The sequence below is a fragment of the Jaculus jaculus genome, chromosome 1 (assembly GCF_020740685.1).
Source record: "Jaculus jaculus isolate mJacJac1 chromosome 1, mJacJac1.mat.Y.cur, whole genome shotgun sequence".
NCBI lineage: Eukaryota > Metazoa > Chordata > Mammalia > Rodentia > Dipodidae > Jaculus > Jaculus jaculus.
In genome coordinates, this window is record NC_059102.1 from 31,067,149 (window position 1) to 31,094,163 (window position 27,015).

The following is a 27,015-nucleotide window of genomic DNA, read 5'->3' on the forward strand; positions in this document are numbered from 1 at the left end:
CTAGAGCTCTATGGCCTCCCTTGGGAAAGAAGGCCCCAGCTAGCCAAATTTCCCAGAGATGATGATGGACCTGGATGGGCAGGACCAAAGAGCAGCATTTTCCTACCCTAGGGCAAGGTGGGCAGGGTCCAGAGAAGCGGCCCGTCCTCCTGACACTGGCCTGGACCAGTGAACCAAGAATCAAACTACAGAACCATCCTCCTTCCATTCTCTCCCGGGAAGCTCAGCACGGTCCGAGTCTGGTGGGAAAGGGTTAACTCCATCAGCGCCGTGTCCCTGACCCTGTCCTGGACTGCAGGCCCTCCCGGCTGCTACTTTCTGGGCAGAGCTCAGTCACGTGAGAGCCAGATGTGGGGATTTCCCCAGGGGTGATGCATGCTTGCGACTGTCCGTGAATGCACAGCTCTGTTGACGTGGCGTCTGGGAGCTGAGAGGGCCGGTCCAGACCCATATAGAGCAGGGGAGGGAAGGCTCGGGAGAGCCTGGGGCCTCCCAGAAGACACTGTGGGTGTTAGCCACGCTCAGCTTCCACCAGACATGGTAGATAAGCGAGTTGTTCCCTTACGAACTTCAGTTTCCTGTGATATCCATCTTACCATAAGGCCTTATTGGTTATGGGTAACTTTCTGTTGTAACAAGGTGGCCTTGAACTCACGGCAGTCCTCCTACCTCTGCCTCCCGAGTACTGGGATTCAAAGCATGTACCACCATGCCTGGCTTTGTTGTAACTTTTTTTTTTTTTTAAATGAGAGAGAGAATTGGCAGGTCAGGGCCTCTAGCCACTGCAATCAAATTCCAGATGTGTGCACCATCTTGTGCACGTGTGCAACGTTGCGTGCTTGCGTCACCTTGTGCATCTGGCTTATGTGGAATCTGAAGAGTTGAACGTGGGTCTCTGGGCTTCTCAGACAAGCACCTTAACGGCTAAGCCGTCTCTCTAACCCATGGGTAACTTTTTTAAACCTCTTTGAAAGGCTTTGAAGTAAGATGCTTTACTTTAAGTCAGTTGCCTTTCTGGAATGTTCTGCTGGACTTGGGCAGGGGGCCAGCAGCACTCTATCTTGTCACAGTGTCTACAAGAAGTAAGGTCATGGATGCTATCAGCCTGAGAAGGCCTGAACATGGCTCAGGAGGTCATCACTGGACTAGAGAGAGGGCAGGGGCGCGGCAGGTCTCGACAAGTGGGGTCAGCCAGGCTGCATTTTCCCATGAAACCCTTGGGACAGAGACTGGTGAGGGTTCGCTGGGCACCACCGTCCTCGAACAAGGTATCGTGGGGGTGTGAACAAGGACAGGGCCCTGGAGGAACTTCGGAGCTAACTGGAGACTCAACACTTGCGGGGGGGCGGGGTTGTTTGTTTTTAAATATTTTTTATTTGCTTATCAGAGACTGTGGGTGCTCTAGAGCTTCTTGGCCCTGCAAACAAACTCCAGAAACATGTGCTGCTTTGTGCATCTGACTTTACATGGGTACTGGGGACTCACACCAGCGGACACTGCAAGCAGGCCCCTTTACCTACTGAGCCACTGCCCCAGCCGGCCCCGGCACTTACTATTTTTGTTTGTTTCTTGGTGCCGGGGACGGAACCCAGAGCCTGGTGCGTGTTAACCAAGTACTCTTAACACCACCTAATCTCTGGCTTGACTCAGTGCAGTTTTATTAAGCACCAGGCTCTTGTTAGGATTCCAGTCCCAACCAGACATTCTAGAGCCAGTCAAAACTGTCAGTGACCGTATACGCAGCAAAGACGAATGAGACAGAACAGCTTTCCAAAGTCAGTGTCGGGCTGGGGAAATGGCTTAGCGGTTAAGGCTTTGCCTGTGAAACTTAAGGACCCCCGTTCAATTCCCCAGGACCCACGTGAGCCAGATGAACCAGGGGGCGCACGCGTCCGGAGTTCATTTGCAGTGGCTGGAGGCCCTGGCATGCCCATTCTGTCTTTCTCTCTCTCAAATAAATAAATAAAATATATATATATTTTTTTAAAAAAAGTCAGTGTCCTCAACCTCAGTTCAGGAACGAGGCCTCTGGCTGTCACCCTGCTTTGTCTTCCCCTCCCCCCCCACCCGTAGGCCTCAGGAAGCCTCAGGACAGAAGGATGTCCCATGGTGGTGGCACTGTTGCCACACAGGTGCCTGCAGGCATCAGGCTGTCTCCCGTGTGTGAGGATAGTCGGTGGAGTCACGTGGGCATCAGCAGGGCCCAGCTGCGCATGTGGTCAGTGCTCAATAAATAGCTGGCAGTTGATTCATTGATAATCTGATAACAAACCCCAGTGTGAAAGACTGTAAGTTCTGCTCCGGGTCGTCCTGGATAGGAACGCACTGCTGTTGACTCTGCCTCTCCCTCCCGGCTCCTGGGGAGCAGGCACAAGACTGGGGGCCTGCGCTTTTTTTTTTTTTTTTTTGCTGGCCTCCTGCTGTGCCACCTCTTTCTCACACACTGACCCAAAGTGGGGGCTTCTCTCAGAGAGCAGAGGGTGGGGAACTAGAGGGGGACGTGCTTTATGTAAGTGGGGGACCGGGGGGGGGGAGGACCACCAAGGCAGACCACCCCAGGAAGGGAGTGGCCGGGATCCTGGAACTCTCAGGGCTGAATTTGTTTCTTTACACACACAGACCCTGAACAGGGAGAGGTGAGGACCTGAGAACTGAGGGGGAGGCCGCACCCCAGAGGCTGCAGTTGGGCCAGGCCACAGCTGCTGGGAGCAGATGCTCGGGTCCTCCAGCCCACCTCCCCGCTCGCCGCCCCTCCGTCCACCCACGCGCCTTTGACTAACCCAGCCACCTGTCTTTAACAGAGAAGCTTCTGGTCTTCTCAGAGCCTGAAGGCTTGCCTGCTCCTCTGTGCTGGCATCTCCCCCAACCCCCGCAGGCAGCCGAGCATTCCCAGGGGCAGCCCTGGCTCCACTGCCTGCACCTCCTGGGCTGGCCCGACCTTCTCATCCCAGCCCTAGCCTAGGAGGGTGCCTTTGAACTTGGTCCCTGAGAGGCTGTAGAATTATTCCCCTCTCCCCACACATGCACCTGAGCAGGGGCCCTGGCAAGTAGCTCGGGCCACGGGGTCAGGCGCATGCCTACCCGAGGCTGGGCTGTCCCACGGGGACCCTGTGTTCTGGGAGAGGCAGAACTCTGGGAGAGGAGACAAGCCCTCAGTTGTTGCATGCAAAGTGGGAACATGGCTGCGTTGCCACTAGAGAAGTTCAGCAGAAACACGTAAGGCCTTGGCCAGTGGCAGAGTGAGGATCCAGAAAATGATGTTCCCCACCAGGGCCTCTTCATTCCCAATGCCTGGCCAGCCTGCCTCTGCCTGACACCATCTCTTATTTGCTGTAGGGCTTTGGGAAAGAGCCTTCTCTCCCCTGAGCCCTGCTTTCCTTGTCTACAGGAGGCAGATTATTATAAGGATTAAGTAAGAAAGTACCATTAAACGTTCAGCACTGAGCCACTCCTCGGGCTTAAGTGATTGGAAAGTATAGTCTAGCTCAATCCTTGCTAATTACTTGCTGTGTGATCTTAAGCGATTGTCCTTCCTGTCTCTCGTCCTGAGTCCCCCACGTGATCTTTGTGGCCTGCGTGGCACTACCAAGAAGCCAAAGATAGGGCAGAGAGCAGGGTGCTGGGAGACAGACACTTAGGACTCGCTTGTCTTTCTGAAGGTGCCTGTCAGAAATTCAGCCTCACTAAACTTCTGTACTGTATCCGTTTATTTGGGTCAAAGGTCTATAGCTCAGAACACATAGGCCTTGAGGATAACCAGCTACATAAATTGCAAAGCCCAATGAAAATTGAAAACATGAAGGTCTCTTTCATAAATTATGAATGATTTCAGCCCCATGACAGAGCATTAAGGCAGCCCAAGGTCCTTTTTTTTTTTTTTAATTTTTTGTTGTTGTTGTTGTTTATTTATTTGAGAGCGACAGACAGAGAGAGAAAGAGGCAGAGAGAGAGAGAGAGAGAGAGAGAGAGAGAGAGAGAGAGAGAGAGGAGCGTGGGCGTGCCAGGGCTTCCAGCCACTGCAAACGAACTCCAGATGTGTGCGCCCCCTTGTGCATCTGGCTAACATGGGTCCTGGGGAATTGAGCCTTGAACTGGGGTCCTTAGGCTTCGCAGCAAGCGCTTAACCGCTAAGCCACCTCTCCAGCCCCTCCTTCTTTTTTAAAAAATATTTTCATTCATTTATTTGAGAAAGAGAGAGATGGGCAGGTAGAGACAGAGGAAAGGGGGAGGGGGAAGAATGGTATGCCAGAGCCTGCAGCCACTGCAAACAAACTCCAGACGTGTGCACCCCCTCGTGTATCTGGCTTATGTGGGTCCTAGAGAAATCAACCTGGGTCTTTTGGCAAGCACCTTAGCACCTAAGCCATCTCTACAGCCTGCAAGGTCCTTCTTTCCAAGCACAGACCCCAGGTGACTGCAGAGCTCACCTCTAGGAAGCCAACCCTGGAGGGGTTGACTGCCAGGCTAGGAGGAGAAGGCAGGACCTGGGGGCAAGATGATGGTATCCTCACCCACCAATCCAGGGCATGATTATTTCCTCCATGTGGATGTGAAAAGAGCTGTAGCTGCTGTTCTTGCTGGGCCAGGCTTCCCAGGCCTGCTTGCTGTAGAAGCAGTGCGCTTCAGTCTGCTTTTTGCTGCTGTAATAGGATGCCTGCTGGGTAACTTAGCTACATGTGTGGATTTTATTTTATTTTATTTTATGTTTTAATTTTTTAATTTTTATTAACATTATCCATGATTATAAGAAAAAAAATATCCCATAGTAATTCCCTCCCTCCCCCCTGACACTTTCCCCTTTGAAATTCCATTCTCCATCATATTACCTCCCCATTATTTATTCTTTATTTGGGTGGTTTTGTTGTTGTTGTTTGTTTTTTTGAGGTAGGGTCTCACTCTAGCCCATGCCGATCTGGAATTCACTCTGTAGTCTCAGGGTGGCTTCGAACTCACAGCGATCCTACCTCTGCCTCCCAAGTGTTGGGATTAAAGGCATGTGCCACCACGCCCGGCTCTGTTTTGGTGTCTTGAGGTAGGTTCTCACTGTAGCCCAGCCCAGGCTAACCTGGAATTCACTATGTACTCTCAGGCTGACCTCAACTAACAGAAATCTTCCTACCTCTGTCTCCCCAAGTGCTGGGATTAAAGGCGTGTGCCACCACGCCTGGCAGTTACATATGTTTTTAAAAATAAAAAAATATTTATGAGCAGAGAAAGTAGGGGCATGCTAGGGACTCACACCACGACAAATGAACTCCAGATTTATGTGCCACTTTGTGTACCTGGCTTTTCACATGGATACTGGGGAACTGAACCCAAGCCAGCAGGCTTTGCAAGCCAGCTCATTTAGCTGCTGAGCCAGCTCCCAGTGCCTATTTGTATGTGTTTTTTTTTTTTTTCTTTTTTAGACAGGGGCTCATGTAGCTCAGATTGGATGATGATGATCTTGAATTTCTGATTCTCCTACCTCTACCTCCCAAGTGTTAGGATCACAGGTGTGGGACACCCCCCCCCCCCCGCTCCCCATTTATGCAATGCTGGGAATGAAACTAAGGGCTCCATGCATGCTAGGCAAGCATTCTGCCGACAGAAGCACATTCCCAGCCCCAAGACTGGGTAATTTATGAAGAAAAGGGGTTCACATTAGCTCTTGGTTCTGGAGGCTAGGAAGTCCATGATCAGACAGCCGCCTGCTGAGGGCCGTATGCTGATTCATCACACAGCACATAGTGGAAGGACAAGCGGACGTGTGCATAAGGGACATACGACCCACAAGATAGCTAACCCATATTCGGAAGAAAGGCATTCACCCCTTTTTCTTTTCTTTTTTTTTATTTTTCGAGGGACTGCCTCACTTTAGCCCAGGCTGACCTGGAATTCACTCTGTAGTCTCGGTGACCTCGAACTCACGGTGATCCTCCTACCTCTGCCTCCTGAATGCTGGCATTAAGGGTGTGCAGTGCTACGCCCGGCCAGTCACCCCTTCTTGACAGTGTCATCCTCATGGTCCCCAAACAGCGTTCCATGAGACAACACTGCCCACCAGCACCTGTGGCTGTGGCAGGTTCACACCCAGGCGAGATGATGGGACTTATGCTTGAACCACTCGTTTTTAATATTTTTATGTGTTTGTTTGCAAGCAGACAGAGAGAGAGGAGAGAGAGAGAGAGAGAATGAGAATGGGTATGCCAGGGCCTCCAGCCACTGCAAATGAGCTCCAGATGCATGTACTACGTTGTGCATCTGCGTTTACCGGGGTACTGGGGAATTGAACCCAGGTCATTAGGCTCTACAGGCAAGCGCCTTAACTACTGAGCCATCTCTCCGGCTCCGCGCTTGAACCGTTTGCTTTGTCTTGATCATTTTAGTTCGTGCTGTGCTTTTCCTGGTTGGCATTCATGTCACCTTCACTGTCATGCCTCTGCTTCTGCTGCTCCCACCTGTGGCAGGTCCCCTAGAGTGACTGTCATGTAGGCCAGATTACCTTCAAAGGACTGTAACCCAGACTCTGGAGCTGTTGTGGAGAGTGGAGCCACTGTGTGTCCATGACGGACTGGGGGAGAGATGGGACATGTCCACTGCTGCTGCCAGGCCTTGAGCTGTCAATAGCTCAGCAGTCAATGGCTGGCTTTCCTGGTGGCCTAGTGAGAGAGGGAAAGATGCACACGGAGCCTAGAGAACCTAAGAAATGAGCCCTCTCTGCAAAGTTTGGAGGGAAAGATTGGGACACAGCAATAAGTTAGGATTGGTCACAAGTACAAACAGTAGAATTCCCAAAGAGGGAGAGGTCTCCTCTGAGATCCCGAAGGAGGGAAAGGCCAGGAAGAGGGGAGGTTTTCATTCCACAGACCCTAGCAGGAGCCCTGGCGTGTGTGGGGAGGGGGCTGTGAAAGCCAGTCAGGAGGTGGCCCGACCCTGGTCCCGAGCCTCTGGCTCACGGTCACCTTCCATGGCATCCGAGTGGTTGGCCTTCCTCCCACCTGGGCCCACAGCCTGCTCTGGGTTTATTACTCTGAATGGTGGCACTTGCTTTGCTCGGGAAGTATTGTGCTGACACAACATGGAAGCCAGGTCCTTGAGCTCCTCAGTTGTTCAAGGTTGAGAGGTCTTACCGGTACCGGGGAGAGTCCTTTCCTAAAGGCTGGCCAGGCTGGGCAGTCCTGGAGGGAAGCTTCTGTAAAGCCACAGGCACCTGCCTTCCGTTCTTGCTTCTCCCTCATCTCCTGGACCGCAGCTCAGTGACCCCCAGCTCAGTGTTTGGTCTCAACCTGCAGGTACCCAGTTTTTTCTGGACTTGGATTCTTGCTGGTACTGCCAGCTGGCGGCAGTGGCTGTGTCAAGGACATGGCTTCTTGAGGATGGGACCCTGTCTGTCACTCTGGGCCCTTTGGCTTTTGCCTGTCACCCCCTCCCCATGGTGTCCGAGAGGCCTGACTCCTACTTTTCCACAACCTTTCACAGACAAGCAGGTCATTTCTCTGTTAAAATACCCTGTGAAGAAGGGCAGGGTAAGAGTTTATGGAAAGAAGCTCAGAGATTGCCAAATGCCACAAGTTGGCCACCGTTAAGTGGCAGAGTGAGTATAAGACCTAGGCCTCTGTCCTTTTTTTTTTTTTTTTTTTTTTTTTTTTGGTTTTCGAGATAGGGTCTCACTCTAGTCCAGGCTGATCTGGAATTCACTATGTAGTCTCAGGGTGGCCTGGAACTCATGGTGATCCTTTTTCCTCTGCCTCCCGAGTGCTGGGATTAAAGGCATGCGCCACCACGCCCGGCCCTAGGCCTCTGTTCTTTTTTTTTTTTTTTTTTAATTTTTATTAACATTTTCCATGATTATAAAATATATCCCATGGTAATTCCCTCCCTCCCCACCCCCACACTTTCCCATTTGAAATTCCATTCTCCATCATATTACCTCCCCATTACAATCATTGTAATTACATATATACAATATCAACCTATTAAGTATCCTCCTCCCTTTCTTTCTCCACCCTTTATGTCTCCTTTTCAACTTACTGTAGGCCTCTGTTCTTAATGCGTGCATGTGTTTTCAATGGCTGCAGCAAATACTTGAGGGAAAACTTAAGGCAGGGGAGGGTTTGTCTTGCCACACCTCACAGAGGTGCCAGCTCATGGTCAGTGTTATGGTTTGAATCTGAAATGTCCTCTACAAGCTCATCGGTGGAATGCTTGCTGCCCAGCTGGTGCCACTATTTGGGGAGCTGCGGAACCTTCGGGAACTCCTAAAACAGGCCCTTGAAGTTTATACCTGGCCTTCCTCCAGCCTCGCTCCCTGCTTCCTGGCTCACTGTGGTGTGAATGCCCTCGACTGCGCACGCTGGTCTCCATGGACCAAGCTGTTCCGCTACGCCTTCCACGAAACCGAGTCAGTCAGTGCGCTGTGCTGCCGGGGGCCTGTGCTGAGGCAGAGTATGCAGCAAGAGCTTGTGATGGAACCAAGCTGCTCACTTCATGGTGGCCGGGAAGCAGAGAGAGAAAAAGGAAGGGGAGGGAACAAGAGGCATCTCTCCAGGTCACATGCTCGATGAACTACTTTTTCCAAATAGGTCCTACCTCCCACTTTGCATCACCTCCCAATGATACCATCGTATTATGACTAATCAAGGGACTCATCCATCGATTAGGTCAGTGCCCTCAGGATCCAGTCACTTTGCAAAGGCCCATCAGCTGACAGCTGAGCTGCTGGTACAAGAGCCTGTGGGGGACATTTCATATCAAACCCTAACCGTACCTCCAGTGTTGTCCACTTTTTTTTTTTTTTTTCTTTCTGATGTTGGTTTTCCAGACATTGAGCCATGTTCAGATGATTATCCCTGGAAAGATGGTCTCCTTCTCTGGAAACATCTGTTTCAGCTATGGTTTTAGCATCGGTATTATGGAGACAATGAGGTTTCTGCCAGGAAAATCTAGAACACCAACCATTTACCTTAGAGATCAGTGCGTCCAGATGCTTCATTTGACATATGTGCTAATTGAGAGTTAAGCGACAGGCTCAAGGTCACACAGCTTGTTCTCCTCACAGCCAGGCATGTCCACTGCCAGTTTGACGGCTGTCTGCCAGGCCCGTGACCTTAGACTGTAGGCTCTTGTTTCTTTGTCATCAGAGCAGAGGGAGGCAGAGAAGCAGTTGGTTTGTGTTGGTCACAGCTGTTCCTGGTGTATCTGCCTCCTACCCCTGAGCCAGCAGCCTTGTCTGCCTGCTAGCCAGACGACCAGAGTGTGTGAGCCAGTGGCTCTCCTCTGTTCATTGTAATGAGATGGAAGGGGTCCTTCCTTCCCACCCTGGGAGAGCTTGCTCAGTTAGGCTGGGAGCAGTGGGGCTGGATTAATTCTGCATATCCAGAGATTGGGAAGTGAATGGTTCTGGATCTGGAAAGAATTTTTGTTTTTCTCTTTAAAAGTAGTGTGGCCCCAACATGGTCATACCGGTCTTTCTTCTTTCCCTCTTTCTTTCTTTCTTTCTTTCTTTCTTTCTTTCTTTCTTTCTTTCTTTCTTTCTTTCTCTTTCTTTCTTTCTATTTATTTGACAGAGAGAGAATGAGCGTGCCAGGGCGTCCAGCCACAGCAAACAAACTCCAGACACGTGCGCTCCCCCCACCACTACCTTGTGCATCTGGCTAACATGGATCCTGGGGAATTGAACCTGGGTCATTTGGCTTTGCAGGCAAATGCCTTAACCACTGAGCAATCCATCCATCCCTGGAAAGACTTCTTTTAAAAAGACAGGCTTGGGCTGGAGAGATGGTTCAGTGATTAAGGCACTTGTCTACAAAGGAAAAGGACCCAGGTTTGTTTCCCCAGTTTACCCACGTAAGCCAGATGCACAAGGTGGCGCATGCATCTGGAGTCCCTTTACAGTGGCTGGAGGCCCTGGCGCTCTCGCTCTCTCTCTCTCTCTCTCTATCTGCTCCCCCACCCCGCTTCCTTCTCCCTGCTGTCGAGTTAAAAAATAAATAAATAAATGACAGGCTCACATCTGGTCTGCTTTCCATTTTCCTTTGAGGATGGGCAAGTGGAGGCCTGCTTTTGTAAGCGAGGGGACAGGCATGAGCTCATGAGTCTGCCTTCGGCCACATCCAGCCCACCTTGTGCTTCTGTAAATAAAGTTTTATTGGAACATGGCCCACTGTCAGTTCCTCCCTATAATGGTGAAGACTGGCCCTCACCTCCTACAACTGCGGCAGGGGCTCTGCCACTGAGCTCTACCCCAGGCCCTTTTTTCACTATTTTTTTTTTTTTTTCTGAGGTAGGGTCTCGCTCTAGCCCATGCTGACCTGGAATTTACTATGTAGTTTCAGGGTGGCCTCAAACTCACAGCGATCCTCCTGCCTCTGCCTCCCAGGTGCTGGGGATCTAAATATCTCAGACAGGCTTTTAAGTCTGTGGTCCTCCTACCTCCATCTCCCGAGTGCTGGGATGGCAGGCCTGCCCCGTGCCCAGCTTGCTTTTGCACTACAACAGTACACTTAGGAGATTGCCTCAGAAACCACTCGGCCTCCAGCACCTAAGGTGTATTCTCTTAGTCCCTTCAGACTCCTGTTCTGGCAGAATTGGTCCTCCTGGGCAGTCCAGGCCCAAGCACAGTGCCTTCCCAAGGCTCAGTGGAAGAAGTTTACCTTTCCCCAAACATCTTCTCGTGAGGAACCCTGAAGGAAAAGTGTACCAAGTGAGAGGCCCAGCGGAGGTGAGAAGCCATGTGGGTAACCTCTCAGCCAGTCAGTCAGCGCAGGGCTCTGTAGGGTCAGCTGGAGCTGGGGCAGCACGAGGTGTCCCGGTGTGGCATGACCCTCCTAGGAGGCAGCCTACTTGGCCAAATCTGAGGACAGCAGTGAGCTCAAAGCCTTTGCAAGGGGTGAGCACTAGGCAGGACGCCCCTCCCCCCCCCACCCCCCACCCCGTACTTCTTGGTTTAAGTTTTGGTCGCCCTCAGTGCGACTGCCCCATCTCAACCTCACAAGGGCAGTCCCGCCAACTTCGGGCAGCTAGGCCTGGGGAGAGGCTCTGTCTGGTCTCTGCTTGTTCTCATAGTCACTTCCAGCTGACCTACTCTCTAAGGGTGACTGTGGGCAAATACCTCAGACCAGTTAGCAGTTGTGTTCTCTTAGCATATCTAACCTGGTACACTGTCTAGCCAGCATCCTTGCATCCTAGGCCGTGACTTTCCTGGTGCCTCCCCCACACCCCGCCCCATGAGCTGATTGAGCTCCAGGAGCCAGGCACCTGCTTACTAAACTCAGAAGCGTTGTCAAGGGGCCGCTCACCTTCACAGAGCACTGGGGATGTAGTAGGCACTATGTTGGGCGCTTGTATTACCACGTTTAATTCTCACAGCAACCCAAAAGATAAATGTCACTTTATCTTGAGTTTTATAAGTTCAAGATCGGGCTCGGAAAGGTTAAGCAATTCCCCCAAAGGGGCCGAGCCTGAATTGGAACCCACGCCATCAGATTGCAGGGGGCTCTTCCTCTCACACTGCACTGTGGATTTGCACAGTGACAGCTGGAAGGGCCAACTCCCCAGGTCTCTAGGGGCAGGCAGCCTGTTCTCAGCAGGTACTTTGTGGAGCATCAGGCCTCGGTCGTCTGTGTGCTCGTGAGAGACGGACCTTGCACGAGCTGTGTGGCTGTGGGCAAGTGGTTTTCACTTCTCTCGTTCCGTTTCTTGGGTCTGCAGAGGCACCTGTCACTGAAGGCTTGCTATGAAGAGTAAATGAGCAGCTCTTGTGTTAAGTGCATGGTCCTTAGCTCAGCAGACATCGGGGCTAGAGAGATGGCTTGGTGGTCAAGGCGCTCGCCTGTGGAGCCTAAGAACTCATGTTTGAATCTCCAGGTCCCACGTATGCCAGACGCACACTGACGTGAGCGCACAATGTCACACATGTGCACAAGGGGGCGCACATGTCTGGAGTTCATTGCAGTGGCCCTGGCACGCCCATTCTCTCTCTGCCTCTTTCTCTCTCTCTCTCTCACTCAAATAAATAAATAAAAACTGCTGGGCATGATGGCACACTCCTTTAGGTAGGAGGATCGCTGTAAGTTCCCTGAGACTACATAGTGAATTCCATGTCAGACTGGGCTAGAGCAGGACCCTGCTTCGAAAACAACAGCAACAACAAAATTATATATATAAACAAACAAAGGCCGGGCATGGTGGCGCATGCCTTTGATCCCAGCACTTGGAAGGCAGAGGTAGGAGGATTACCATGAGTTCAAGGCCACACTGAAACTACAGAGTGAGATCAGCCTGGGCTAGAATGAGTGAGACCCTATCTCAAAAAACTAATAAAAAACAATGCAACAACAACAAAACCAGACTGTCAACGCTTAGCAGACATCAAACGCTGGCAGGGTGTTAGCTGCTATTGATCATCTCGGCCTGTGGACAGGTCATTCAGCTCTTCTGCACAGCGCTGGGTGACTCTCCAAGGATTTCCCTCTCAAATTATAGTTGAGGCTTCCCTGTGACTGTCCCACTACGCCCAGCTCTCTGTGCCTTGAGGGAAGGAACACAACAGAGAAGGCATTAGCTTCCAGGTGCTGCCAGGCCTGACTGTTTCTGGCTTGTAGAAATTTGGTTCAGTTACTTCCATATGAAAAATAACTCCCCTGCAACATGAAGCCAGAGGCCTATGCCTGCCTTTTGGGATTGCCATAGGCAATAAATGGGCCACTATAGGCAAACCGTGTCCATAAGTGACCTCAGATGTGCATGGGGAACTTTGAGGCTCTCAAAATTCTTGCCAAGAGCTTTCTGCCCCGTGGCAGTGCTAGTGGCAGCATATCTGTTAATCATGTTTCTTTATGATGCCTGGATTTTGCTCCTCCCTCTTGGCAGGAGGACCATGTAGCCCATTTCTCAGGCGAGGAAACTGAGGCTGAGATGGAATACCATTGTCTGAGTTCTGTTGCCTAGCCACTATCAGTCACTCTCCCAGATTGGAACAAGAGTGAGGGTCTCTGTTGGGACAGTGTCTTCTGCTTGCTCAGGCCTGTCTGCATCCCTCAGTGGGTGTGGCAGTGACAGATTGGGCAAGACTTCAAGACTTGGTAGATGTGGCACCACAAAGCCTGGAGATTGGAGTGAGTGCTCCGAAAACCCTGATGTTTGTAGTCCTGGGTCCCATTTGCCGAGCCTGTTGGTCCTGGAGAATCCTTGGAGCCACTAATCCCCATGGGGCCAGTCCCCACAAGGCCACAGAGACAGAATCGGCCAGCCTTCTCCCGGCCACGATAACCCAAAGTCCCACTCCGGCAAGGGCCTGGGTGTAGGATTCTGTGCTCCAGAGGATTCCTGTGTTTCGACAGACACCTCATTATCCTGGCCAGCCTCTGTAATCACACAGGCCCACGCCCAGCAGCCTGTCTCAGGCCAGGAAATCACTCCCTCCCCTCCCCCGCCTTCCGCCCACGGCGCCTTGAACCGCTGAAGTCTGCAGCCACTCACCCGGTGGCCCTCCTGCCTGCCTAACGGTCCTCTCCTCTGATTCTCTCTCCTGCTGCCGCTTGTCCTCCGGTGGGGGGGACTCGGAAGTGTGGCTGTCCAGCTGGGCTGAGTCTCCCAAGAAGGACGTGACAGGTACTGCCTGGCATGCATGTGCATGCGTGTGTGTGAGCATCTGTGTCTCAGCACGTGTGCTCGGAAGCCAGTGCCCGCAGGCTTCTTGTTGCATGCTTCCCTGTGATGTGGGCAGCCCTCAGTCGGCATGTGAGGCTCCTCTACTCTACTCTTAGGGGGCCCTCTGCCTGCTAGGAGAACCCTTTGTAGTCCTCAGATGAGCCACGGAGCCTCTGTGGAGGGGTGACCGCATCGAAGGGTGTGAGCAAGTGTGTGCTGGCCCAGGGCGTGTGGGCTTGAATCCCAGCTCTGCCACGTCTCGCCTGTGCTGCCCTTGGGTGGGTTTCTTCACCTCCCCAGGAGGATGTAATGTTACCTCAGAGGGTTCCTGGCACAGAAAGCGCCAGGGCGATGGTGGGCTACTGTCCGCAGCCTTCCCGCACTGGGACAGCCCAGCGAGGGCGGGATGAATGGTCACCCTAAACCGAAGCATTGAGTCCCTGACGCCCGAGCTCGCCTTCCGTAGATCTCAGCTGGAGAACGGAGGAGATCCGAGGCCCTTCCTGCACTTGTGACAGAGTGTGGGTCACAGCTCTTACGCCCTGGAAGTCCAGACTGTGGAGCGGCCTCCAGCCTTGGGGGCTTTCAGGCCTTTGGCCTGTCCAGCCAGTGGCTTTTGGGGCCCGGGGGCTTGATCTGTGTCTGCCCTAACTGGGTAACTAACTGGTCAGCGACTTGCCTTTAGCCTTGTGTCAAAAACCTGGAACAGCAGGACTTCAGTGCCTGGGGGAGATGGTGAGGGAAGGGTGGGATTTCCAGAAGGGTCTTAGACAGGGTCTCTTTCTGAGAGCAGAGATTTAGGTTGGGGGCTTGGGAGAGGAACAGAAAGGCTGGGTTCCAGAGGGGGGCTGGACCAGCCCTGTAGTTAAAACCCAAGGCTTAGCCCCTCCCCGTCACAGCTGTTGGCAGGCAGTGGTAGGCCAGTGTCCCAGGAGAGGAGCTTGGAGGAGAGAAAGCAGTGGGGGAGGTCCCCATTCCCTCACAGTCCATCGTCCTTCTGGTGTTCCCTGTGAACAGGCCTGGGCCTGAGCTAATCACTGGGCGCCTGTCCCTTTTTCCCTTCTGCACAAGCCAGTGAGTTGGAGCCCACTTGGCCTACAGCAATGCATTCTATTCACCAAACGTATAGCTGAGAGCCAGCAGGCCCAGCGCAGCCTGGGAGGAACCGGCTGTGAGGGGCCGGAGGGCCCTGGTAGGATGCCCAGGGTTGGGAGGGTTAAGGGGAGCCTGAGGTGGAGCCCTCACAGGGCCTTGCTTGTCAGGATAAGCCCAGCTGTTTGGAGCCAGAGGTCCAGGGGAGTCAGCCCCCCCCCACCACCACCCACCCTGCCGTCGTGCAGTGGAGGGAAGCAAGTCCAGGGCTAGAGTCTAGGCAAATCAAGAATAGGTCTCAGTCGGTTGTGGTGGCGCACACCTTTAGTCCCAGCACTCGGGAAACAGAGAGGTAGGAGGATCGCGGTGAGTTCGAGGCCACCCTGAGACTACATGGTGAATTCCAGGTCAGCCTGAGCTAGAGTGAAACCCTACCTCGGAAAACCAAAAAAAAAAAAAAAGAATAGGTCTCGCCCAGGGCTTGGTTTCCCTTGTGGAATGTTGGAGAATTCAGAGGTAATGGGCTGATGCCAGCAATCCTAAGAGATAAGGGTCCCAGGGCTGCTTAGCCTGGCATCCACCTCAGAGTAGTCTGGGAAGGAGGATCTCTCCAACTGACAAGTGCCCTCTGCCTGCCTAGAGGTGTGCCCCAAAGAGGCATGTTGCAAAAAATGCGGCCCGAGCCTCTCTCCCTACCGTTCTGTTACCTGTGGTCTTTTCCCTGAGCTGCCCCTGGTTCTGAGACCATTCCTCCCCAAATCTGCCATTTCCTCTCTCTGCTCTATAAATCACTATCTGTGCTATACACGGGGATGTGGCCCCTGTCAATTCACTCCATACTCAAGACAGCCTCAAGAGAGACTGTTCCTCTTCCTGCTCACAGATGAAGCTGAAGTTCGGAGGGGTTAATCATCCTCCGCACAGTCACAGAGCAGAACTGGTCCTCAGAGCTTCACACACTAATGCTAAGGCTGGCCTCATGAATCTTAGTGCCCTGTGTAGGGAATGTCCTCCAGTACCAGCCTGGGGCCTCAGAGCTTACTCATGAGACTCTAGTGTGAAGCACATCATCTGGATCTTTTTTTTTTTTTTCGAGGTAGGGTCTCACTCTAGCCCAGGCTGACCTGGCATTCACTATGGAGTCTCAGGGTGGCCTTGAACTCACGGTGATCCTCCTACCTCTGCCTCCCAAGTGCTGAGATTAAGAGCGTCCGCCACCACACCCGGCATGGAGAGCTTTTTGTCCAACAAAAATTTCAGGGGAGAACAGGTGGGCAAAGATGGCTGGAGTGATGAGGTCAGAATGCTTGGGTTAGAGCTGAGGCCGGCAGAGAGAAAGGAAAGCATTCTAAGCAAGGGGTGGGGGCTTCAGCAGGGGCTTGGAAAGGAAGGCTGGGCATAGGAACATAGTAGATACTTGATTCACATGATGAGTCATGATTGTTCCCCCAAATGGTAGAGGAGATATCTGGAAACTTGAAGCACAAATTGCAAGAAAGAGCAGGCTTGGGCTGGAGAGATGGCTCACCACTTAAGGCGCATACCTGCAAAGCCAAAGGACCCAGGTTTGATTCCCCAGAACCCACATAAACCAGCTGCACAAGGTGGTACATGAGTCTAGAGTTTGTTTACAGTGGCTAGAGGCCCTGGCACCCCATTCTCATTCTATCTGCTCCCCCTTTCTCAAATAAATAAAGTTAAATTTAAGCCGGGTGTGGTGGCGCACGCCTTTAATCCCAGCACTTGGGAGGCAGAGGTAGGAGGATCACTGTGAGTTCAAGGCCAGCCTGAGACTACAAAGTGAATTCTAGGTCACTCTGGGCTACACTGAAACCATACCTCAAAAAAAAAGGAAGGAAGGAAGAAAGAAAGCCTATGCTTGAATTTACCTTTATTTGATAGGCACCTGTGAGCTGTTGAAGATACAACCACAGGAGACTAACTTGGCAAAGACCTAGTTTAGAAACTCAAGTTGGCAGCCAAGATTACAAGGTTCCATGCAGGTGGTAGAGGGCTGCCGGGGTGAGGCAAGGGCCCCAGGAATCCCCAGGACCCTAGTAGGCCCAGTCTCTACTAATGAATGCACCGGGTCCACCCCTCGCGCGCAGTCCCTTCCAACCCAAGAGAGGCTGTGCTCTCTAGAAGGGGCCCACCCGTCCTCTGGGCTCTGCCAAATCCTTTTCATCGGAGCACAGGAGGCCCCCCTCCTCCCTCCTTCCCCTCAGGCAGACTCCTCCAGACCCCAATTTTCCCCCCAGCCTTGCCTGGGAGGGGATCCAGAACCGCCTCTGGATGACATCACCACCAAACGGTTTCTCATCTGGATACCTGCTCCTAGCTGTTCCCAGCTACAGTGCTGCGGGGCAGATACCAGAGCGGGCTAGGTGCCTGTGTGTGCTTGCGGTGGAGAGGACAGAGCATTTGCGCGTCCCGTGTCCGTCCATCCCACAGCCCATACGGTAGTGATCTCCAAGAAGACCCCGGAGAATGTTCTCTTCACATATCTACCTAAGTCCCAAAGTGCAAGCTGTCAGGAGGCTCTGGCCAATTTTCCAGAAACGCTGTGGCCGAGTGCTTCGGGCATGTGGATTTTCCTCTGCTTTGAAATCTCGCCTCAGATTTTTCTTGGCTTGGATCAAAACGAGCTGCCGTCTGTCCACTTGCCGCCCCCTCCTCTTTGCTGGCAGCATCTAGCCACGTTCCCAGAACTCACTCCTTCCTGCCTCAGTTTCCATATCTCCATCCCCCCCATCCCCTTCCAGTTTACTCCTCTAGTTTTTTCCTGTTTGGGAGATGAGGTCCTGTCTGGTTTATCTAGATGGATTCAACAACCAGTCCACCTGTCTATAAGTGCACTTGTTTCACAAATGGTTGGCGCCCATCATTAATGGACACGTGGTCTACTCAACAGAAGAAGCAGGGCTGGGGCTGGGGAGATGGCTCAGCGGTTAAGGCGCTCGCCTGCAAAGCCTAAAGGACCCAAATTCAAGTCCCCAGTTTCCATGTTAAGCCAGATGCACAAAGTGGGCATGGCATGCATCTGGAGTCTGTTTGCAGCGGCTGGAAGCTCTGGCATGCCCATTCTCTCTCCTATCTCTCTCTCTGCTTGCAAATAAATGAACATTTTTTTTTAAGCAGCAGCAGCAAGAGTCAACAAACCCACATGGCGTCTTTGTTAGGCACTGCCTGTGTGCTGATTTCTGGGGATGCAGTGAGTGAGGCATGGCCCTTTCCTGACTAGGCACATGTGGCACTTACAGACCTCATGTGCTGCTGAAGTGAAGATGGTAAGCTTGGTGGCAGCTGGGCTTGCATTCAGCCTCAGCTGAGTGACCTTAGGAAAATCACTTCCCTTCATGACACTTAATTTACCCATGTGTAAAATGGGGCCATGCAGGGCCTCCTGCGTAAGCGTGCTATGAGGACCAAATGAGAGCCCAGCGCTGCAGCTGGGCACCATGGAGGACTGGTCTTCAGGGGTTCCGATGGAGGTTTCTTGTTACCTGTGCTATCAGCACACTTGGAAGATTTGGAATCTCTGAAACCTACTGCAGCGATGCTCTCTCTTTGGCTCACTCTCCCCTCGCCCTGTAATATATCTTGAGTTTTCCTCTCTCTTCACCTCCAAGGCTCCCCAAACTCAACAAGAGCCCCCCCCCCATTCCCCGTATCCCACGGGGCAGAGGCTGTGCGTTTAGGAAGTATAGTTAGCCCCAGTAGCTCCAAGCCTGGTATCCCAGCGCAGGCACAGACATCCCCTGGGGCACAGTGGGAGACCATCTGTCAGCTCATGCCCAGTCTGCCACTGGCTGGTGCAGAAGCTGGCCGCGTCTGAGCGCAGAGGCGGGGCCACCCTGCTGCACAGCTGTTGGTTACATTTCTGCCTGAAATGCAATCCTGGCTTTGGAAGGGCTGCCTGGGGCTTGCATGTGCATGTCCGTGGGGCACACCTCTGGGTCTCCAAAAGGGCCCAGCTGGGGCTGGGAGGCCCACATCGCATGGAGGGAAAGTGCCAGGACCCTAGATTTCTTTCTCCTTCCAAGAGAGCCTTTTTTATAAAGGCCTGAGATCTCAGCAATGTCTGTCGCTCAGGCTGCATAGGAGCATCATGGGGCTGTCTGCAAAACATAAACGCAAGGATCCCGTCTCTAAAGTTGGACCTCACAAGCCCATGCATCCAGGTTTTAGGGCTTTAAAAGATCTGGGGATTCTGTGTAACCAAGCAGATGATCACAGCTACGGAAGAGCAGCGTGTATGGAAATAGAAATCAATGTTTAATGAAAAGATAGACTTGAACCTTTAAAAAGATTGTGAGTGCTTTTCATTGTTTCCATGTGAGCTGTGGGAGCTGGATGAGTTGGACTCTCTGAGCCTCTCAGTTTGTAAAATGAGAAGAAGGGTGTCTGTCAGTCTCAGGGGAATATGTCTGTGCGTTGAGGCATTACAGGGAGACTGGAGAACCTCAACTGTTTCTACGGTCACACTGGGTGTATAAAGCCTTTCAAGGAGATTGGTGTTTGAGACAGGGTCTCTATACATAGTCCAGGCTGGCCTTGGACTTTGCACCCCCTGCCTTCATCTCCCAAGTGCTGATAGGTACCATCAAGACTGGCTGATAAACATATGTGTTAAGAAATCGGGTTGGGGGGATGGCTTAGCAGTTAAAGACATTTATTTACAAAGCATGCTGGCCCAGGTTCATTTTCCCAGTACCCATGTAAAACCAGAGATACAAAGTGTACATGCATCCGGAGTTCATTTGCAGTGAGTGGCAGGAGGTCCTAGAGTGTCCATTCTCTCCCTCGATGTCTGTCTGTCTGTCTCTCTTTCTCTGCTTACAAACAAAAAAAGAAAAAGAAATGTACTAAGAATTCCCTTGGGCTGGGGTGGTCTGGGAAGGCTTCCTGAAGGAGGTGATTAGTTGGCCTCTGGCCTGTAGAGTCATTGACCCCGGAGTGCATCATAGAATGTTTCAGGTGAGGGTCACACGACGCATCCACCAATACACAACAAGTGAGCTGAGACAGCCACACAGACTGTCCAGCTTTCAGCCTGGCACTTGCTTAATGAATGTCACATCGGGGGCTGGAGAGATGGCTTAGTGGTTAAGGCACTTGCCTGCAAAGCCAAAGGACCCAGGTTCAATCCCCCCATACCCACGTAAGCCAGATGCACAAGGGGCCGCATGCATCCGGAGTTCATTTACAGTGGCTAGAGGTCCTGGAGCGCCCATCCTCTGTGTTTATCTCCTATATCTCTCTCTGCTTGCAAATTGATTAATTAATTTAGTTAAAATGAATGTCCCATTGGTCCAGTGACCAAAGAGAACAGAGAACCGGCTTGCTCCTGGGGCCTGCCTAACCTTTCTGTGGCATGCCCCAGACGCTGACCACTCCACCTCCTGAAGCTACTAGAGAGGGCAGCAGGAGGCTGCTGGGCATTAGCACCGGCCCAGCACTTCAGGACAGAGGAGACCAGTCCGCCTCTGCTGCTGAGAGGGAGGCTTAACGGCCCGTAGTCTCCCATGGTAGGCCTAAGTGCTGCCTGCTTGGCCAGAGGGGCAGGAATGGAGCAGAACTTGAGGAAAAGTTGGCGGGGGGTGGGCTGGACTCGCCAGCCCTGGCGCTGGGACTTTCTTCTTGGGTTTCAAGTAAACAGTCTGGGCCCTCCTCCCCGCGCCTGCCTCCACCCCCAGCTCCTCATTCGACGGGTCTCATGTGTTTCTATTTAAGGGTTGCGAGTAAGCCCCAGTGATTGGCGGCCTCAAACCTTCTTGACTCTTCACAGGGCCCGAGCCGTGGAGCTCTCTCCAGCTCTCTCCCGCCTGAGGGGAGCCCTGCTGCCTTTTCTCTCTGGGTTTACAGGCTCCGGGTTGACGCAGGCGTCCTCCTGGGCCACCCCATCGGCCTCTCGCTTTCTCCATCCTGTGCTCTGGCCTCAGCCCTCATGGGCCGCCCACCAGGCTTGCAGCCCTCCCCTCGCACCCCAGCCAGCCCCAGAGTCTGGAGGGACCTCTTTGGCCCCAGGCCTCTCTGCAGACTTCCCCATGCCCGGCTGTGACTAACTCTTTGCAGCAGCAGGCTTTCCCTTCGATTGCTTTCCGTCTCTGCCTTGTCTCTCTCTCTCTCCTCCCCCCCTCCTCCTCCATCCCCTGGCTCCCCATGTCCCCCGCTGCCCGCACTACAGCGGGACGGTGTGGGTCCTTACTATATGGCCTGTCCTTGGGGCCCAGCGAGCTGCGAGCCCTGGCCGCGGGCCGCCCCTGGGAGCAGCGACCGAGCAGCGTCCCCCGAGGGCAATGGACAGGGGGCGCCCCGGACGCGGGGCCGTGGCCGGCCGCTGGCTCACCGCGTGCTTTCTGCCCTCGCCAGGTGCCGACACCAACGCCGAGCCCATGATCCTGGAGCAGTACGTGGTGGTGTCCAACTATAAGAAGCAGGAGAACTCGGAGCTGAGCCTCCAGGCTGGGGAGGTGGTAGATGTCATCGAGAAGAACGAGAGCGGTGAGTGCCTGACTTTGGGCCGTCTGTCTGTCCAGTTGGGGTCTTCCATCGGGGCTCCTGGGCCGAGCTGGTTTTTGTTCCCTCCCTCCTCCTCCTTCTTCTCCTCCTCCCAACTTCTGCAGCTATACGTTATTTCCATCTGGCAAGGAGAGGGCTGAGGAGTCTGAAGTTCCCCTGTTGGTTTGGGCTGCAGGCCAGCAGTTTGCCTGGTTGTGGAAGAATGTCTCCCTGGCTTGAGGGTAATTAGCCGGCTTGTGTTAATGCAAGACCAGGGTGGCAGCCCGGTGTATAAGCGCCCATCTCCTGCTTAGGGAACCCATACTATTGTGAGGTGCCAAGAAGACAGAGGCTTCCAGCTGAGAGGTAACGCCAGAGCTTCCCCTGTTAGAGTCATATATTACTATAAACCGTGATCTGGGCAAAGGCAGAAGGACCCGGCCAGCTGGTGGGCAAAGCAGACCATGACATCACCATGGGGTCCAGAGTCCCTAGGCCTGTGGGAGGTGGCTAGTGTCTAGGCAGTAAGCTGACTGCCCCCTGCTGAGCTGGAGGCCGCCCCGGACCTGGGAAGAGGGCCCAAGCAAGGGAGGAAGCCAGGTCTTGGGGCCAGAGAGGGTCCTTCAGCCGCCACTTTGTCATTTTCGGAGCTGACATAGGGGCTATGAAGATGGCTGCCCGGGGACTGCTGGTTCCAAGGTTCTTGTGGAATGGACCAAAGTCCCTTGGTGTCCTTCACAGGAAAAGTCACAGCAGGTAGAGAAAAGAGAAACCAAGGATGCCAGTCGTACATGGCAGGCTCTCGGGACCCGTGCGGAGCCAGGGATAGTCCTTGGACCCATGGCATCCACCAGCAGTATACTCTGCCTGCCAGGTAGGGCTTTGAATGTGTTCCAAGGTATCTTGTTTCAGTTTCAGTTTTTCTGGAGGCAGGCCCTGTGCAAAGGACCTCTCCTGGACTGTATTTGGTGGGCACGCCCAGAGGGGAGGGCCTGATTGCCTTGCCCTGTCCCTTCCAATAATTTGAAAGGATGGCAAACCATATAATCACTGCGCCTATTCTATAGACAGAGTGACTGGAATACAGGGAGATCGGGGTGGGGGGACAAGTCTCTAAAGTTCAAATGCCTCTGAGTGGCTTTAGGGAGGCTGAGGAAATCCCAGTGGGCCGACTGATGAGGTGAGCATAGGCCAGCCTGGGGGTGGGGTCTTCATAATCTGTTCCCCTCCCCGAGAGCTCAGGCCCTGCTCTTGGGCCCAGGGTCATCACCCAGGTGGTCAGCAGTGATACCTCCTGCTCATGTGCCAGTGTCATGTCCCTGATGTAAGAAGACCTTGGTCCTAAGTGACCACCACACTAGGCCCTCTTCTGCATAGCCTTGCCCTCGGTCTTTGTCACACTACCTGCCTTATCTGCCTGTTCCCTTAGGAAGTCTGCATTGCCTGTAAGCCCCCAAGCCCCTGAAGGCCCAGAGAGTTGGGCTGTCAGGGTAGAATCAAGGCATCAGGGGAGGGAATTCTTGTTTACTTAGGAGCTTGCGCCTAGGAAAGGCGGGTCCCCACTTTTCTGTATAAGGTCAGCTCTTCCATGGTATGATTGCCAGGCACATGTCTTTCCTCTTCCTTCCTGCCCCATCTCTGTGACCCTTGAATATGCACAATCCTGCCTGGAGGTGGGGGAAGGAGAGCGAGTCTCTGTCAGGCTTGGAAATGGAGTGGAGACCCTGGTGCTCTGACTCCCCTCTGCCACCCATGGCCAGAGCAGTCCAGTCTGGCACACAGACCCCATCGGACAGTAGCGCTACTGTCCTTATAAACAGCATTCTACCAGCTGCTGGTTGGGTGGCTCCAGGCCCCTCACTGCTCTGGGCCTGCTTTCCCTTGTGTAAAATGGGGACAACCTTGTGTGTGACTGCTTGGGAGAGGGAAGCAAATGACCTCCCTGCGGCCTGTCTTAGGTTCGAACTGCTAGATGACTCAGTTGGGTCCTACTGAGCTAGGGTGGTGAGAGTCTCCCTCCGCACGGCTTTTGTGCTACCGTGGAAGTTCTGTGTCTTCCCCTTAGTGGAAACAGCAGTAGTGCTACAGGTCTTTGCACAAGAAGGACCCACGCTGCTGTGGCTACCTGTCCGTCTGTCACCCTCAGACACCAGGAGGACTGGAGTGTAGATCCAGCTTAACCAGGCAGGCAAGTGGGAGGAGGGGAGAGAGCGAGAGCTCCAGACTATAGCTCCTAGGTGGTGGAGGCTGGCAGCCTGACTGGGGGTGGGGAGGGGAGGGGAGGGGAGGTGTGTGCATCCTGGGATCTAGCTTCAGAAGGAGTGGTAAGTGAGGCTTCTGAACTCTGGAACAAAGGCCTAATTGTGATGCCTTTGACCTGGGCCGTGGTGGGCGTGTTGGCATTTCCACTGACATTGTTGGGCAGCAGCCCCATTCAGCACCATCCCCCAGGCCTCCCATTAACTGCCAGGTCTCTGCCTGGGTGCCCTCTCACTTAGCTGGGACTCCCTCAATTAGAGCAATCCAGCAACCTCTGGCTCTGCCTGCTCACCCAAGCCCCCTGGGTGGAGCCCCAGCCATGAGGAGGCGTGGCTTTCATCCAGCAGACCAGAGATAGGTCTGGAAGGTGATTCCAAATCTATAAATAGTAAGCACCAGATACCAGGCTCTGGACTGCACAGGATCATTCTACCCAAATCGTGGGGTAACCCCAGGTGGTGGAAGGCACATTATCCATTTTGTGGCTGAAGTAATAGGCAAAGAGTTTTAAGGGATTGCTTGAGTCCCCAGAGCTGAGATCTCTCCCTCCACAGTGCCTTGGGGAGGCTAACAATGGGCTGATCTGTGTGCAAAGTGGGCGGAAGCACACTGGTGATGCTGCGGACCCGGGAGAGACTAGGGCTAGTGAAGATGACCATAGCGTTCCCCGGAACATCCTTGCCGAATGGTGTCTCTGGGGCCTTCCTGCTGCTATGGTACTCACAAGTAGTGGGAATTCAGGATGTGAGTTGATCCCTTGAACTTGGAGGCAGGCGGTAGCTAAGGAGTTCTCAGAGGGTGATGTGTTTTCAACTTTGAGAAGAAACTGTCCAAAGAAGCATATATGAAGCAGGGCGTGGTGGCACATGCCTTTAATCCCAGCACTCGGGAGGCAGAGGTAGGAGGATAGCTATGAGTTCGAGGCCACCCTGAGACTCCATAGTGAATTCCAGGTCAGCCTGGGCTAGAGTGAGACCCTACCTCGGGGGGTGGGGGGAGAAAAAGAAAGAAGAAGCATATATAGACAGAAATCACAGGCACCTAAAGTATCTTTTATTTATTTGTTTATTTATTTATTTATTTTGAGGTAGGGTTTCAGTCTAGCCCAGGCTGACCTGGAATTCACTATGTAGTCTCAGCGTAGCTTTGAACTCATAGCGATCCTTCTACCTCTGCCTCCCAAGTGCTGGGATTAAAGGTGTGTGCTAAAGTTATCTTTTTTGATCAGAATCTAAGAACCCATGCTGAAAGGACTCCTTTCCCCCCCCCTCCAGAAATCTGTGGGATCACATAGAGCAGAAAGATTCAACAGTTTCCATAGCTTTACCATCTGTGCTAAGGCCTCAGCAGCCATTGTTGCTTTGTTTGTGGAAACCCCTCCACCTTGTAGGACATTCTTATGCCTCAGAGGCCACATTGGCTGCACCCTTAGGCAGCCATAACTGGCCTAACATCTGCAGTCGGGTGACGTCAGGGTCCTAGTTGCTTTCCTTTCTGTGTTGAGCAAAGCTGCCTCCAACTTTCCAGGATGGCTTGTCTGTTCTCAAAACTACAGGCCAGGGCAGGAAGCAGGGCGATGAATCAACAGAATTTTCCCTGCTTCAGCTCTCCCTCTGAGTCTTCTGCTTGTTTCCTGGCACAGATATGATACACTGAGGATTCTTATACTTGGAAACAAGGGATCTTGAGCTCCTCTGGTCCATCCACTTAGTTTACCAGTGAGAACACCCAGCCTTGAGAGTTACTTCCCTATGAAGCCAGCGCTTTAGTTAGTCTCAATTGAGTTATGACTAAAAGATGGAAATCTGCTCTGAATTGCTCAAGAGATGATTGTAAGGCTATAGGCACATTTCCCTGATGCCAAGAGTGAGGAGGGAGTCCCAGGATGCAGGGACTAGGAACAAGAAAGTCATCACAAGCCAAAGTAGCCTCTCATCTTCATCTCTCTCTTTTCCTTTTTAAAATTATCTATTAGAGAAAGAGAGATTAGGCCTGCCAGGGCCTCCAGCCACACTGCAAATGAACTCCAGACACATGTGCCCCCTCGTGAATCTGGCCTATGTGGAACCTGGGAGAAACGAACCTGGGTCCTTAGGCTTCACATGCAAGTGCCTTAACGCTAAGCCATCTCTCCACTCCAGCCCCTCCATCTCTCTTTCATACCATATGGATTGGAAGCACAGCAGTGCTCCTCTAACTGGAGACCTTTCTCCCTTCTTATCTCATTCACCCAAGACAGCAGCTTTTTGTATGTCCTGGTAGTTTGTCAGGACAGCCACCTACGTGACTTCTCAATTGAGAGGCTGCCAACAATTTACTACATCTTGAAGATATGAAAGAAATCCAGAATTTGAAATTTGAGCTGTGCACAGTGATGCACACCTGTGGTGCCAGCTATTTGTGGGGTTGAGAGAGGATAATCGTGTTAGCCCACAATTGGATACCTATCTGGGTAACATAGGAAGGTGTCCTGTCTCTTATATATGAATTTGATTGATTCCTTGCCAGCCAAAGGGTTGGCAGGACTCAGATGAGATGTTCCAGCCCAGGTGTTGTGTTTAAGATTTAATGCTGTGTGTTGAGGACATAGCTCTGTAGTAGATCACTTTGCCAAGCATGCTAAAGCTCCCTAGTACTATGAAAAGATAAAGTAAAAAAATTAATGCTCTACTGGTTTAGAAATAAGTAAGAATCAATTTGCTTCATCCTGGGTAAAAAGAGTCAGTGATATATACCGCATGAGCTTTTTATAAAGGTAAAATATACTGCACATAGTACTCAGTAATTTGTTCAGTTGTTTATTTCATTTATTTATTTGAGAGACAGAGAGAGAGAAAATGGGACCACCAGGGGCCTCCAGCCACTGCAAACAAACTCCAAATACATGTGCCACCTTGTGCATCTGGCTTTACGTGGGTATGTGGGGAATTGAACCCCAGCCCCTAGGCTTTGCAGGCAAGTGTCTTAACTGTTGAGCCATCTCTCCAGCCCACTTTCCGTTATCTTAAATTGACTCTGTGTAAACCCTCTGAGTCTCTTGCTTACATTCTGTGCTTAATTCAGGAACCACTTGAATCACCAATTCAGAATTCTAAGCTGTACTGCTCCTAAGAAATGGATACCCCAATAAAGATAGGCCATTTCTAGACAGGAAGGTTTATTGCAATTTGCCTTGCATATAAGTGAGCTAGCATTCTTATCTCCAAAACGTCCCTGTGAGAGTGCATTCCCCAGGAACCAGTCTTCGTTCGGAAGCGTTGGTTGGCCTACTGTGTGGCCCTGTCGAAGCCATCAGCCTTGCTCTCTGATAGCTCTGCTCTTCCTAAATGCAGCATGTGTACATCCCTGCTGCGTCTGCTTAATCAGCAATTCCTGGCTCATTCTGGTCCAAGACCATCTCTGGTATGCAGTTTGTCCACTTCATGAGGCTGGCCGGAGGAGACAGGGCCAGAGAGCATAAATCCTGGAGCAGAGAGTGAGCCTGGGGCCCCTCAGCCCAGCTTCATTCACCAACAGACAGATTGTTTTGAC

The 27,015-nt window shown here is 52.4% G+C and overlaps 1 protein-coding gene across 5 annotated transcripts in view; it reads left to right on the forward strand.

The window, feature by feature from the left end:
• Sh3pxd2a (SH3 and PX domains 2A) overlaps window positions 1-27,015 on the forward strand; it is a 256,313-nt gene that overhangs the window by 172,193 nt on the left and 57,105 nt on the right. For 3 of the 5 annotated variants that reach the window (XM_045142193.1, XM_004659376.2, XM_045142196.1), the window contains 2 exons: window positions 13,549-13,593; window positions 21,097-21,228. In XM_045142193.1, coding sequence (XP_044998128.1) covers window positions 13,549-13,593; window positions 21,097-21,228 — 177 coding nt within the window. The remainder of the gene's footprint in view (window positions 1-13,548; window positions 13,594-21,096; window positions 21,229-27,015) is intronic. The other 2 variants (XM_045142194.1, XM_045142195.1) reach the window with 1 other exon arrangement.